The sequence below is a fragment of the Populus nigra genome, chromosome 1 (assembly GCF_951802175.1).
Source record: "Populus nigra chromosome 1, ddPopNigr1.1, whole genome shotgun sequence".
In the NCBI taxonomy this organism is placed as follows: Eukaryota; Viridiplantae; Streptophyta; class Magnoliopsida; order Malpighiales; family Salicaceae; genus Populus; species Populus nigra.
The window spans coordinates 7536624-7552834 of NC_084852.1; the positions used below are offsets into that span (position 1 = coordinate 7536624).

Here is a 16211-nt window from a genome sequence, read left to right on the forward strand (position 1 = left end):
GGCATGGGAAAAACATTGCACTAGCCCAAAATGTTTTTCCGTTCTATCCTTATGTATGGTGGGGAAAAACATTGTGCATGTCCCTAATGTTTTTCCTTTTTCTCGAGGAAAGACATGATGTGGTGAGGGAACAAACTGTTCAGGTCCACAGTGTTTTCCAATTTTTCAATTATGATGTGTGTGGCAAAAGTATACTGCGTGGGGAAAGAACGTTTTTGTACTATTGACCTAGACCTTCTCCGTTGTGGGCATGGTTGGTTTGGCTTCGCGACTATTGATGTGTAAAGTTTGGGGGTGGTTTGGTCTTGGCTACATTCTCATGGTTTTGTTTCGTTCTCCCAGGCCTCATGGTGGCTGGATCTAGCTTGATCCAACTAGAATGAAGGGGTGTTGGCAGCTATTTCTGTTGCTTTTTGTTTGGGGGTTGGTCAGGTGAGCTTTCTTTGCCTTTTATTTTGTTTTTTTCTTATCTGTGTGCTTTTGATTTGGTTGTGGCAAGGTTTGATTTTGGTTAGTTTGTGTGTGTTGGTTCAGGCTGGCTGGGTGTTGTGCTGCGTGTAAGATTAACTAGCGTATGCTAAGTATAATGGTGAAGAAGGAAAGAGTTGGGAAGAAAAGAAGAAGGACGTCGTGTTCATGCACTCTGCATGGATTTCCAAGGAACACGCCAGAGAAAGGAACGAGAGAATTCATGAGAGAATATTGGATTTCTGTTATATAAAATGTCATAACCATCTGTTATAATTCTCAGGGTATTTAAAGAACCCAAAAACATCTATTCTCTTCTACAATATGCCTGACCTCAACACGTGGCTATCTTGTTATTTATGACTTTAATCGGGCTGCGTGAAACACAACTGTTTAACTATGTTTGAATTAAATCATGTTTTCGTAAAACATAATCGTTATGCTTGATTTGAATTATATCCCTTTTTTCCCTTATTAGTTCCCATCTTCTCTGTTTCCATCCGTGACACGTTGCCAACTCTGTCGGTTTGCAAGAGCTCTAGTTGTGGGGTTTGATTTCCGAGATGGTGTTCAATTAGTTGTGAGTCTAGGCTTAAAGAAATATGGCTTGCGATAAGGATTTTACATTTAATGCAGTGGATGCAAGGCTAGGTAATTGGTCTTTAGAGGAGCAGACTAAATCTGATTAGATGATTTCTTGAGGTGTTGACATTTAATCTGGGGGTTTTGGATCCTTAGTATAGGGGTTTTAGATCCTTTATATCCTCTCTTAGTGAGTTATAAAAGGTTTATCCTTTCCTTACTGTTTGGTTTTGTTAACTTGCTTGATTTGCTATTTTTTTGTTGATGTGTGTTTATCGTGTTATCACTTTTTATGTACTATTTGATTGACTTTTTTTTTCTATTTTCGTATTGTTGTTTTGAGGGTTGCCATGTTTTTGCATCCTTTATTTTGTGTTGGCCACAGTTTTCATGCTTTTATAGTTACATTGCATTTCATCTTCGTTGTTTTTCCATATTTGTTTCTCTCTGAGTTCTGCTGGATTTGGTTTTTGTTAATTTAGTTTGTCGTGTGTTTTTTAAAATTGATTGATGTATTTTCCCAACCTTCTATTCTTTTGGTCATTGCTCATTCTTTTTTGTTGGTTTTCCTAGTTGTTATGGTTGTTATTTGATTTGTTATCTTTCACTTTGTTATGGTATAGTGAAAAGAACTGCTATTATTTGACAAAAGGATCATGTGTCAGGGTTAAAGAATGGTTTGAACGAAAAAAATATTTTTTTTTCAGGAAAAAAAAAAAGATGAGTAGCTTTTGTGTATACATTTCAGAAAATAATTATTTCACAGGAGATAACAATCCAGTGGAACTGGTTTTTAAGAAACAACGACCCATTTCTTCTATACCTGCTAAGGTGATGCTCTTAATTTTCTATCCACGTTCTTATTTTGTTAACTAATTATCTCATCCATTTTGTTGCTTTGACCCTACATGTATATATTCAATCATATGATACTTACCCATTTCTTCTACCCTCCATTTTATTGCAGGAACAGTGAGAGATCAAGAAGAGAACATCCTGCACAATGATCATTTTGCTAAATGTCATGTTGGTTACTATAACTTTTTGCCTAGGACTATAATTGTTGAAACAAACTTCACGCAACCTTTTTGTTGCACTATGGTCATTTTGTTAAATATTATGTCTTTTGTTTGATTGGCCTTCATGCAACATTGTGTCTCAATTAATTCTCGGATTAAAAAATGTTTGATAGTATTGTTATTGCTTGCTTTGTTTACATGCACATGGAGTTTTATATGACAAAAATATTTAGAAATTTATTGTGTTTGAATGGTTTATATATTTGCTAAAAATAATTCATCATGCAAGTTAAGTAACACGTGCAACAAAGCAAAACACGGTGGATTTTCACTGTACATTTGTCACTATGCAAAATTTTGTTTTTTTCAATTTGGTCATCAAACTTTATTTTTGGGCGATCAAGTCCTATTTAAGGAGCAATTAATTTCAAATTCTTATAAAATGATAGGATTCGAAGAGGGACCGAGATGAAACTTGGGGCAAACATGGATGACGTACCATAAATTTCAGAAACATTGACTTTGGTCCTCCAACTTAAACAATTACACAGATTATACAATTTCGGTCCCTCAAAATTGTTCAAATTCTATTTTGATGCAAAGGTTTATTTTTGTTCATATTTTTTCCCTGGTTAAGAGAGGAGGGAGAGGGGAGTCACTGGATTTTGGTGGTAAAGAGTTACACAGATTATATAATTTCGGTCCCTCAAAATTGTTCGAATTCTATTTTGATGTAAAGGTTTATTTTTGTTAATTTTTTGTCTCTGGTTGAGAGAGGAGGGAGAGGGGAGTCGCCGAATTCTAGCGGTAGAGAGTAAAACTTATCGTTGGCATCGATTTAGACCACTAAAATGAGGGATTTTTTTGTCAAATTGTTTCATTTGATAAGGGGAGTCATATTAGGTGTTTTTGTACCTTAAAAGTTTGTAAAAAAATAGATTTGAGCTCGGGTTGATTTTTTATTTTAGGTTAAATTTGGTTTTGGGGCGGATTTTTGGATTTTTTAGGTTATGAATGGGTTTATCATGATTTCTATAGTGTTTTATAGGTGTTTTGGGTCAAAAACATATTGCAAAACAAGTTTTTGGGTCATAAGAGCATAGGCCCTGCTTTTTCAGTCACCACACTGGCTGGAATTTTGGCAAAACAGGTGACGCATCGATGTTGTTGGCATAGTTGCTAGACCCAAACGCCAAGCACCTTGGATCTGACATGATTGCCATAAAAATATAACTTTGAAGAATGTAATTGAAAAGAAATAAAATGGCATGACTAATTAAAAAACTAAAAACTGAAAAGAAAAAACTTCCTCTCTTTTATTTTGTTTAGAGGGCCTCTTTTAAATAATATTGATTTTTTTCTTTTGCATTTAATTTTCATAAAGGTTTTCTTATTCATCTAAGGTTTTGTTTTTATCTTTTATATAGATAAACTATGTTTTTGAAAATAAAAAATACTTATTTTCAGATAATATTTTTAATATATGTAATCTTACATGTTATTCTTTTTTTTATTATTCAATCAATTTCATGTCATATTTTTCAAGATTAAATATATTGATCTACATCTGTCTCTCAGTTTTTCAGATTTTATTTTTAGGTGTCATTAATGATTTTTTATTTATGTATTAGCGTACATAATTGTTAATTTATTTGATTACATGTGTGCATAAACTTTTTGATTTGTTACATTTTTTGAACCACAAAAATACATTGAAAATAACCTGCATATATCTTTTTTTTATGAAAAATAAAAATATTTAACCCGTGACAGAGCACGGGTCACATAGCTAGTTTATATTATTTCTCATATATGTGAAATATTATCTACTCACCTAATTCAAAAGCAAAACAAACACATAAACAGGCACCGAAAGAAATTCTATTAATATATTTAGGTGGAATGTCAGGAATATCTGAATACAAAAGAAGATCAAAACAAACTTGAAAGGAACATAAAGTCAATTTAATACGTTTATCCTAGGGTTTAACTCATAACTCTATATATTTAGGAACCAAACTATTTTTTTTCTAAAAAAAAACAAAAATCAAACGGTTTCTGAAATTTTAATTCAAAACGAAACAAATCATAAAACTTGATAATTATTCACCAATAAACCTCAATAATTCATAAAAACCAATTTGAAAACTAAAATTACAGCTAGGGACCAAATTGTAATTTTTTCAAAGTTTAAGCAACAAACTGAAAATTTCTAAATATTGAGGGAACAAACTGAAAATTTCTAAAAATTAAGGGATCAAGTCCTACCTTATGATAACTAAGAATCTTCTTCAATTGAAAATATGAATTTCAACTCTTACAAACATCTAATATATCATCTCTTCAAAAACTCCCCATCAAAAATTAGAAATACATCTATGAAAAGTTTGGCTGCAAGTTAAGTCTTCAATGTATATGAGTTTGTAGGAATAAATACGGGCTTTGGTCTTTCTTGAGGTAATTATCTAGGCACGTTCCTCTCCTCAACACACTCCCTTGTTAGGCCTCCCCTTGTCCAACCAATCAAATTTATGTGCTAGGACTTTCCATGTTGCCTCTCGAGCTCTCATAGCATCCTCGATGGCCTCCACTTCTTCATTGCAAGGTAGAAATATGTTACCAACACCAACATCCATCAAACAAGTCAACCTCCTCTATATAATTCTAATTAATGCAACTTATAATGAAAGATTGAAAGTTAGGGTTTCTTAAGCACTATAATTATAGTCATATACTTCAAAGACTCGGAATTGAAAAGTTCTAAATAATATCTTGATAATCCAAAAATAAGCTACAAGTCATTTAATAAAGACTTAGCTGGCCTTAGCTAATTAAAATCAAATAAAAAAAAATTATGAAATATAACTAGGAAAGGAACCCAAAAAATAACTAGAAAAATAAAGAAAAATAATAAAACAACATCATTTATGTCTAATTTGGGTATGAAAATGATCTCAACTAGTTACAGTGAGTTAATTAAAACCAAATCAATATGAAACATTGATAAAATTTTAGCTCAATTCAATCAATTAAAAATTACATTTTTATTATTTGTTAAAAAGATCTTTTGACTCGTTTTGACTTGGATTTTTTATGCGCGTCGCACGGCACTTAAAAATACACTTAATCTAATTTCTAAAAGTTGTAAGTTATAATATCTTTGACCCGAATCCAATTAAAAAATATAATTTTCAACCAATTCAATAAAAAAATTCAATAAAAAATAGTAATGATAACTTTTATTTAAAGTAATCATCTTTGGTAATTGAAATTTACTCTCTTTTTTTTCCGGTGGAGGGAGTCCTATTTCAGCTAACACAAACAATAATGCAATACAAATTGCAAGAGAGTGGTTCAAAGCAGATCCAGAGGCAATCGTTAAACCAGGCAATGCAAACCGGTGGGGGGCCAAATCTGTCTGATGCTTATACTATCAACGGATTTCCAGGGCCATTATATAACTGCTCTGCCAAATGCTTGTTGTGCAAGTATCTAAATTATGGCTATAAAAATATTAAGCGTTTACGTGCGGATGTTTCTCTCATCTACGTTATACAAATGGCACTTGACAGAGATGCTTTCAAGCTTAAGGTAAAGCCTGGGAAGACTTGCATTCTTCGCCTGATCAGCGCTGCACTCAATGATGAGCTCTTGTTCAGCATAGCAAGCCATACACTCACAGTGGTTGCAGATGATGCTGTTTATGTCAAACCATTTGATGCTCCTGTTATGACTGCTAGACCTCATGCGACAGGACAAGGTATTTTTGACAATTCAACTGTTGCTGGCTTTTTAGAACATGAAGTGTCATCCAAAACCCTTCAAACAAGCTACTCCGTTAAAAAAATAAAAAATAAAATCACTCTCTATAAAGCAGATCTACCACCTCTAAATGACACTTCATTTGCGACAAACTTTACAAGCAAACTTCGTAGCTTAGCTGGTGCGGAATTCCCTGCCAACGTGCCACAAAAGGCCCACGGGCAGTTTTTCTTCACAGTGCGTCTTGGTACAAACCCATGTCCTCAAACTCAAACCTGTCAGGGACCAAATGGAGCAATGTTTGAAGGTTTAGTGAACAATGTTTCATTTGCAATGCCAACTACAGCTCTGCTCCAACCCACCATTTTGGTCAATCAAAGTGTGTTTACAATCCTAGTTTTCCAATCAGTTCGCTAATTCCCTTTAATTAAACTGGAAACCCACCAAACAACACTATGGTGAGCAATGGAACCAATCCGGTTGTGCTTCCTTTAACACCAAGCTTGGAGCTCATTATACAGGACAATCAAGTGATTGAAGATGGCTTGGATTGTCTTCGATGGAAAGCTTCCCAATCAAAAACTGCTTCCTCCACCAGCTGATCTTCCCAGATGTTAACGTTAAAGCTACTCCACTTCTCAGTAGCAGGTATGGCCTGATGATTTTATTTATTTCTTTTTCCTTTGAGCAAGTTGATCTTGTGAAATTATGTAGATTACCCATGTCAGGGTTGAGGAAAAGAAAATAATATACGAAGTTTATCTCAAATATTCTGAAAGCATGAGTTTATATTGACACGAGTTTAGTTGATTTTCTGTGCCCTTTATCTCTACTTTGCCTTAGCTAGTGCTCTTACCTAGTCAAACTTTCTAATTGGAAACCATTGAGATGACAAACGAAGTCCACAAAGTAACAGGTCTGGACCGTATGGCATTCAGATCTACCCAGCTCGGTGCCCATCTAACCTACTATATCTTGATTATGGGAGACTAACATCAGACGCGGTTAATATTTAACCAACATCAACTTCGATACAGTTTATTTGGGGTTTTTATTTTTATTTTGTTCAATGAACATGAACATCAGAGATTCCACTGTAGAAAATCAGTGTTAAAGAAGGCAACCCGAGCCCTATTTCTACTGAAGACAACGTTTTGGTCCAAAACCAGTAACTTTTAGAGAGAGTGGTTTAAATCACACAGAGGATGAGTTGAAAACCCACCATTCATCTCTAATGCAACCTAGTAATCTCAACCTAGTGTGTACTTTACTACAACACAAGATGTTGAGAAGGATCATTGAGCCATTAATTCTTTTTATTTATAAGGCTCAGATAAACAATGTGAATAAATTCGGAGGGTTTATATTTAGAAAAAAAGAACGAACTACAGTTAACAAAAACAAAGACTTCAGCTATCCCCACTTCTTCTGTTAAAACTACAGGCACTCATTGCTGCATAATAGTTCACTGAACTTGGTAACCCAAAAAAATATAATCAATAGAGTAAATGAACCTATAAAGAATAGCATTGCTATATAACTATAATATTAAAAACTGGCTTGTGCAACCAATAATCAGCATCCTACTTGACATCCCTATCCATTGGACCTGTTTATTAAACACGCATACAACCCAATCCATCTTCTAAACTAACCTTTGGCATAGTATTGAACTGTTTATTGGACCTGTATATTAAACACGCATACAACCCTATCCATCTTAAAAACTAACCTTTGGCATAGTTAGTATTGAACTAAGAAAAGCTTTGCTCACGCATCAAAGTTTCTATCTTTTCAACATCTTCTGGAATGTCGACACCATGTGCCTCATGGTCAACTTTTATCACCTGCAAAATTTGTGTACATTTCTAAATTTTGATATTCTAGCAAGCACAATCTAATTCATTCGTATGGAAAAGGAAAACAAAAACCTAATTTTTAGATAATAACATTTGAAAATACATGCAGAATTCTTAGGAAGTGAACAATATACAGTGGTCCTGGAAAAAAAAAGAGAAGAGAAGAAGGCATTTAACATGAGATAATGGATAAGTAGAATAGCAAAAAGATTAGAGAAAATTAATCGACAGTTTTATTTCAAATTTCTCTTCCTATTTTCCTTTCAAAATAATGCTCAATAGGATTTAAAAATAAAATTGGCTTCAATTTTCTATCCAAACAAAGTTTTTACAGGAGAAGAATACCAAAAAGATTCTTCCATTTCAAAGGGTAACACCCAAAAGAAATAGTTTGCTTTCATTACCGAAACAGCCTAGTCTAGGCCTAGACCATATTGTAAGAGAAACAAATAACAGCTTTGAGAAAGCCTTGCAATGTTAAAACTATTATGCAAGAAGTTTCAAATAAAACATGCCAGTCAAGGGGGCAGAGTAACAGTAGAAGTTCTTTATAATACCTTCATTTTGTAACCATTTTCAAGGACCTTAAGCTGTTCCAAATCCTCTTCTAGTTGCAGTGGAGTAGGTCGAAGCTCAGGATATATCTTCAGAAACTTTGTATCATAACTCTGATCAAACATCAGATGATATGCAGTGTTATTAAAGTGCAGGATGGCAAACAACATGGCTGAAAAACAGAACCCGTGCAGACAACCCAGCAATCACTCAAACACGGAGAGAACTTCCAAAAAAGATGCCATATTCATACCTGAATTCCTAGATGAAGCATATAAGGAAATTGTGGATTGACCTTTCCCGTTCTGTATCAAGTGGGTAAATATATTCATTAACAGTCTGACATGAAGAGTTGTGCGGAAAATTAAGACAGCCAACTAATACTTGATAAACTCACTTGTTGTAAGGAATTAATCCCCTTGAAAAATAGATAGCATAGCCATGATTATCCACCACACATTTCACTCGATTGGGATCGAATGCATCTTCATGCTTCAAAGCAGTTACAGCAGTGCTAAACACTGCATCTGGGGCTGCCTGCATCCATATGAATAATGATACCCTTCAACTAAAGGTATTAAATAATGACAAGTACTGCAATATGATCAAACCAATGCAGTATAACTTCTGAAACGATTTTAAAGCTGCACAGCTCATTCATTTTCTTCATTTCACAGGATTTTTCAAGTTGCTTAAAACAAACCTTGTGAAAATATAAAAATTTATAAAGATAAAAAATGAACCTTTTGTTCATCAGTTGTCATGGTCATGATTCAAGAGATGTTCATTACGAAGATAAATAAATTCACCTGCAGTGCTTTAACAATTCCATCTATTATCTCAGGTTCAATGAGAGGCTCGTCACCCTGAATATTGACAACAACATCATATTTCTTATCTAGCTTTTGAAGTGCTTCGTTGCATCGTTCAGTACCTGCACAACAACGAAAGATTGTTACACAACCTTTGGGAAAAAAAAATTATGATTAACATTGAACAATAACTGAGTTACCTACCATTTCGACAGGACTCTGAAGTCATTATCACATCAGCACCAAATCCTCGACAACATTCTGCAATTTTTTCATCATCCGTAGCCACAACTGCATTGGCAAAGCTTATGAAAGAGATTGTTAAGAACATCAACAAAACACATTAGATCATTCAGGTCACAGAAAAGAATCTACACCAATACAATTATTGTAGCAAGCAGGTTTTTTCCCTTCTATGGGTCACAATTGAAAAAAAAAATGAAAGACTACTAACACCAAGCAATTATCGAACAAGTCTAGCACATAATAGATCACTTTTGATGGCCACCACAACATCAAAGCCAGACTTTAGGCATCTAAATGCATTAAAAGTGTAACCAGATCAAACGAACATAGAGATTCTCAATGCATTTTAGTTTTGATCCATAAATTAATCCAGGAACACCTCTATAGATATATTCTCAATGACAATATTACACGAAGCAGAACAGCTCCCCATCAAATTAAGGTGGAGCTAGGGCTAGTTACTTACCTATATGATCCAGTGTACTTGCTAGTTTGGCCCTTTCCCAAGTTCTCTGTAGATGATCAACTAAAAGTGTGAGTATAAAGGAACTCTCTTTCGAGGTACTTTATAATTTTTAATTAATTATAAACTAACAGAACCATTTCTTTCCCCATATCAAGTACACTATAATTCAAAAAAATTAGTACAAGATAAACATGCCACCAGATATCAAGTAAATAATCTCACTTCAAAAGATTTAGTACAAGATAGACACGTTAATTCTAAAGATGAGAAATTGAGAACAGAAGATCAATCAATGAAAACACGTTTGTTTGCTAATCGTTACTCCTTGTTTCAGTACTGGATCACTTAACATATAGTGCCCCAACAACTATGTTGTTGTATCTAACCATATCACACATTAGACCATGCGAGGGATAACACTAATTCAAAATAATTTCACACAAGCTCGATTCCGCACAAAACAGCCCTTGAAAAAGTTTTTGGTTGTAAAAAGATCTTAAGAAAAGGTACAAGAAAGTTGACCAAAAAAAAGGGTTAGATGGGCACTTTAGTAAGCTTTTGCTATAAAACAAATTACCAATCACTAAAGGAATCCAAATATACAAAACCCATATCAGATCTCATATCAAATCACTGAGTAACACCTCAAAAAAATCACATGCAAAACTAAAAATCAAGAAATGAAAAAACTTTAAAAGAAGTAATGAATGAAATAAAAGAAAGGGAGGCAAAAGGGTACCTGGATCATGGGTTTGCCAAGGATATTAACAAGTGGTTTGCCTTCAAACCGAGAAGAAGCATAACGGGCGGGTATGATACCAACAACTCGGCTCCTAAACTTTCTGTATCGACCCAGATATGCACCAGCTCCAATGGCCGCAGCAATTGCAGCCCCGGCTACAATGCTGTGCACGATCCAAAATTTGCTCGATGAAGACTCAGAAGAAGAACACATTGACATTTTTGTCTATGGTTGTCGTGACTGCTCTTCTCTGGCACTTGTAGATCTCATATCAAATTATCCTTGGCCAGGTCGGATCAATTTTTCTTTCTAAAATAAATAAATACATAAAAATGTTGCTAACGTGCTTTTTATATAAAAAATAATAATTATAATTCAAAATCTAATAAAAAATGGGCGACATGTTTTTTTAAAGATTAAGAAAACAATATTAATTTTAAAAAAATTATAAGATTTTAATATATTAAATTGATTTTAATCAATATAATTTAATCTATAAAATTTAAAATTCAAACTTTAAATTATAATAATTTTATAATAAACACATCAAAATAAATTATAAAATTCAATTCTCGATCAACCCAAAATTATAAAAAAAATTATAAAAAAAAACATTCAATTTTTAAAAAGTATAAAAATACCGATTCAAATCAACATTGATAAACTTGTTAAACTTGTGACTCGGATCATAAGAACTGGATAACCTAGTAAAAATCAAACTGAAAAAATTTTGAAGTTCATTTTCTAACTAATTAATTATTAAAAGACAAAAATAAAAAAAATCTAGTTTAAAAGAAACGACAAAAAAAGATTTAAGTCAACTCAAGCTAACCAACAAAACTCACGAACGAGTCATGAGATTGGGATAAACTTATAGAAAAGAAATCAAAAAAATAATTACGAAACTCAAATCTCAATTAATCAAATGTTAAAGAAAAAAACTCAATGAAAAAAAGGACAAAAAAAAAGACTTCACTCAACCTGAATTAACCTTTTTAACCTAGAACCCGGGTCATGAAACCAAGATTATCCCGTATAAGATGGATAAAAAAAATATACAAAGTTCAATTCTCAACCAATTCAATATTAAAGAATAAAATTAAAAAAATTATTTTAACAAAAGAATTCAAAACAAAACAAATAGCAATTAAATAATGATGATTAAATTTGGCAAAAAAAAAAACAATTGACAACCCCTTTTTTATATTTTAGAGAGAGTCAGACACGAATACGATGAGAGAATAGAGAAGAGAGAGGGAGAGAAAGAAGAAGAAAATTATGTGTAGTCAAAACTACACCGGAGCTCTTCCGCTAATATGTGACACCTTATAAGGCATGCATTATCGAGACGATTCTGATGGCACTCATGATGAATCCCTTTAGAGTATGGAGGATGGCACACATGCCACCATAATGTGGTGGCCTCCCCTAGCACATTGGTTTATATGTCATATGCACCAACTAAATTTTCCTTTTAATCCTTGATTAGTCTAAAAGAGGGGTTGGAATTATGTGTAAGTTTTAATTTTGTCCATAAAGTTTAGATTCTTTTGAATTAATAAAAATTTAATTTAAATTTGAATTTATCAAATCGAGTATCAACCAAGCATTGGATTTGTTTCCTAACACCATGAAGACTAAATACCAAGCAAACTAAAACAAATTACTAATGCTAACCCTAAAACATCCTAACATAAAAGGATCAAACTAAAAACAAAAAAGTCAAATGATTAAAAAATAGAAATAACAAAAAAAAAAATTACGATGAAATATTACAATTCACAATGCGAGTGAGTTTACAGTAAAACCTTATAATTAGTTTAGTTGCTAAAATGAAGTTACAAAGTGTCAAAGGGGTTTACTAGTAAAATACTAATTTTATTTTTTTATAAAATAAATAAATTAGATAATTAATATTTTTTAGAATTAATTTCATTTTACCCACTAGAAGTATAATTTCTATCAATTTCTTCTCAAATACTTGTTCTTTATCAATTACATTCTTTAACATTTAATTCATTCATCAAATAAGGTTTTTTGTTTTAGTAAAATTAAATGAAAATATCGTTATATTTTATAAATTTCAATTTTCCCTTAAAAATTTTATTAATTAACTCTTCAGAAAATGTTTTATGTAAACCATCTAAAAGATTTATGAAATTCAATAAAAATAGAAAAATAGAAAAAATAAATTCACTAAGAAATAATTATCAATTAACTCCCTAAAATAATTTATCACAATTGCAAAAAATTCAGTTAGGATTTTTAAGAAGTTCGAGGAATATAAGCAACCAATATATACAATAAAGCAATGTTTGAATTTTTCTTAAGCTTTTTGAAATTAAAGTTGATTTTTTTATATTAATAAACACAAAACATCAAAATTAGAACTAATATAGATTTTTCTTAATCATTATAGACATTTAAGAGTCAATAATTCATTAATAAACTCTCATAACATCTTAAAAAAAATAATTAATCAGAGAAAAAATTTAGACTCGATGGAATAAAGCACTCAGAATCCATGCATAAATACTAGCCTTAGAATATATCTATTGTCAATATGATTTATCATTGCAAAATATATAATGTTAATTTGTGTATTTATAAAATAAATAAATAATTATATATGTTAAGGAAGCTGTATTAAAATATCTAATCTCCTATTGCAAATAGCTTTTAATTTTTTTTAATCTAATTATAGAACAATAGTTTATTTTTAATGTAATTCATTTTAAATAATAACAAAAAAAATATTTTTCAAGTCTAAAATCAATTATCTTATTAAAGTCTCTTTTTTGCCTTAATGAATGCAAGGATTTAAACTGAAATCATTATTTATGTTAAAAAATAATTTATAATTGTGAAAGCAAGTTAAAAAAATCAAAATATTATATTCATTAAAAAGTTAAAAAAAAATTATAAATATTTAAAATCATGTTCAATATCTATTTAAAAATAAAAAAATTAATTTAATTTTCATTAATAATTTTTTATTATTATTAGATACATAATAATTGAAAAATAATTTTTTAAAATTCACATAAAAATTTATGATATTATTTAAGAACCATGTCAAAATCAAAAAGTAAATAAATCATCATAATAATTTTAGTTTTTTGCATGAAAAAAGGAAAAAAAAAGGACATAAAAGAGACAAGTCTAGTATCCGGCCCTCTAGTAGCATGTGCATGCAAGCCTAGAGGTTAAGCCCTCGTGCTTGGAGGTCAGGTCCATGCATTTGGTCTTTCTTTTGTTTTTTTATTAAAGTGGTAGACAATATATTATCCGTCTTTTATTTTTAAAAATAAAATATAACAAATAACACGTTATTTTATTAATGTAATGTTGAGGTAGACGACGTATCATTCACTTACCTAGTTTCCAGTAGCCCAACTACCTAGAAACCTGTTTTTTGTTATTTGGACCAAATAATCCATTTTCAACTAGTTTTTGACCTGAAAACCCATGAAAAACAGCATATATGTGAAGCCCCAAGAACAAATCATACAAAAAAAATTGATAGAATACATAAATAATACAATTGCAAAAACTTTTATTAATTTTTAAAGCCATAAAAGGGTGGTCCAAATTACGAAAAATGATAGAATTAGAGCCAAAGTATAATTAAAAAAAATAAGGATTATAAATACCCCATTTCTTCCTCTAAAAGAGGCAGCAAGACTAAAAAAAGGAGGGAGAATTCTAGATTTTCTATCAAAATTGAGAGAAAGAGAGACCAAAAACATAACAAAAGTTTAGCATGGATATGGTGTGGGTAAGGCTGTATCAAAGGAGGAAAGGGGTATTGGAGATATATTTCACCCATTGATGAAAACTAGACAGATTCGTTATCTTCATTCCCAAAAGGATTCGAGCCTGGAGACAATAGAATTCTAGAAAAGCTTTTGCATAGAAGTTGTAGTATGAGATGTTAGTTTTCCAACGGGTCTAACCTCATTTAATTTAGAGCTCTAGAGCCCTAGATATAGGTAAAAATCTGAGTGGAGGTCGAGTTGTCATCCCTGTTGACAGATTCAGCAAAATTGACAAAATGGGGAAATTTACCCACGTCAAGGGCAGAAACCGGTTTCCTTCCTTTCAGAAATTTATAGCGTCATGCCTTGACATTTATAAAGAAATAAACCATACTCGAAATGAAATTTTGTGATTGATCGTTAGGATTTGATAATGAACCATAATCTTAAGAGGTGTATCGGGAACGTAAATGTAAAAGAAACAATTGTAAAAAAAGAGTAAACATTGTCGTTATTGTTATTTTTCAAAATGTGATTTGAATATAGGACAATGGGTTGCACTTATGGATTCAGGAGGACCTGTAAGGGGAGTACAACAACAACAAGAGAGTGCGAACTGAGCTTCCGTGGCAAGTATACCATCCCTAAATAATGGTAATTTTAGTGGTTTGTTTTAAATTATGAATCTTGTGCATATGGAAGAGACCAATGAGAGAAAAGATAAAATGAAATGAATGGGAAATGAAAAATTAGATTTAAGTTATGGATCTGATCAGGGATGATGAATGGTGGTAATGAATTTCATGAATAACCGCTCATTGGATTTGATTAATCGATCCCGAATATAAGAGGCTAATGATGTTAGTAAAATTTGCTAACATCAGCATGACTATTACGAAGGATAAGGAATGATGAGCTTGATTGACTATTCAGGTTGAGAATAGTTAATGATATCAACGGGTGACGTTGATATCGGTAAATTCATGAAACTTGATTAGCTTTCCTGAGGTGAAAGCTAATGATATCAATAATCCTTAACATTAATATTTTCGAGGATACTCTAAGGTGGTATGGAACATTGATTGATTATTTCAGTTTAGAAATAGTCAATGACATCAACAAGTTACGTTGATGTCAACATCCTCAAGGATTTGATTAATCGACCCCGAAATGGACGACTAAAGGAACTTATGAGAGTTATTAGTGTCGGCAATGACCTTCTCAGGTTTGGAAAGAAGCAGTATTGTTGGTATCTTTGATGAAAAAAAAAAGAGAGATATATTTGTGAATGTTTATAAAATGAAAATGTTGAACAGTTCCGAGAATGATGAATAGGGACTTATTGATGTAAAGTTCAATAAGAATTTTCAAAGAAGTATGATAGCATACTATTGAATATATTTATTTAATTATATGTGCTAGTATTGTATAATTTTTCCTTCTCAGCTATATTTATCCTTACTTTATTATTTTAAAAACAATGAAATTGTATGTCCTTTCCACCCATATAAGGAGTACTATTTAGATGTTTTGGTTCCCTTTTGTATGGATCATGAATCTAAGAAAACATTTATGTATTTTTTTTTTGGTAACTATGTAACTTCAATTGTAATGGTATTCTCTTTATATTAGATGTCGTAATACAAGATTGTACTATTTTGTATTTGAAATCCTAACGTTTGCATGCTCACTGCACTTATTAAATTATGCATGTTTAAATGTGAAAGAAAATGATGATATAATAATTTTGCTAACAGGGATGTTACAATACACAACTCAATAAAGTGAGCTCTTAAAGTTGCCAAAAATTGGTCAAAAAATGAAAAAGCAACCCAAGATCCCAAATCTTTCCAAGCTCCGATCTATTTTTTTGAGCAATTTGACAAACATTTAAGCACCAAACTTGATTACTTTTATGGCATGAGTCACGACAACTAACCAC

At 31.8% G+C, this 16211-nt stretch overlaps 1 protein-coding gene across 1 annotated transcript; it reads right to left on the bottom strand.

Annotated features, from left to right (window-relative positions):
- Window positions 1-7340: 7340 nt before the first annotated feature.
- On the bottom strand, window positions 7341-10819 carry LOC133683364 (3-deoxy-manno-octulosonate cytidylyltransferase, mitochondrial-like). The gene is made up of 8 exons (XM_062106768.1): window positions 10509-10819; window positions 9770-9815; window positions 9262-9348; window positions 9055-9179; window positions 8643-8782; window positions 8499-8550; window positions 8248-8358; window positions 7341-7678 (listed from the first exon to the last, which is right to left on the bottom strand). The coding sequence occupies exons 1-8, from the start codon at window positions 10728-10730 to the stop codon at window positions 7586-7588; spliced, it is 876 nt and encodes a 291-aa protein (XP_061962752.1). The 5' UTR covers window positions 10731-10819; the 3' UTR covers window positions 7341-7585.
- Window positions 10820-16211: the final 5392 nt, after the last annotated feature.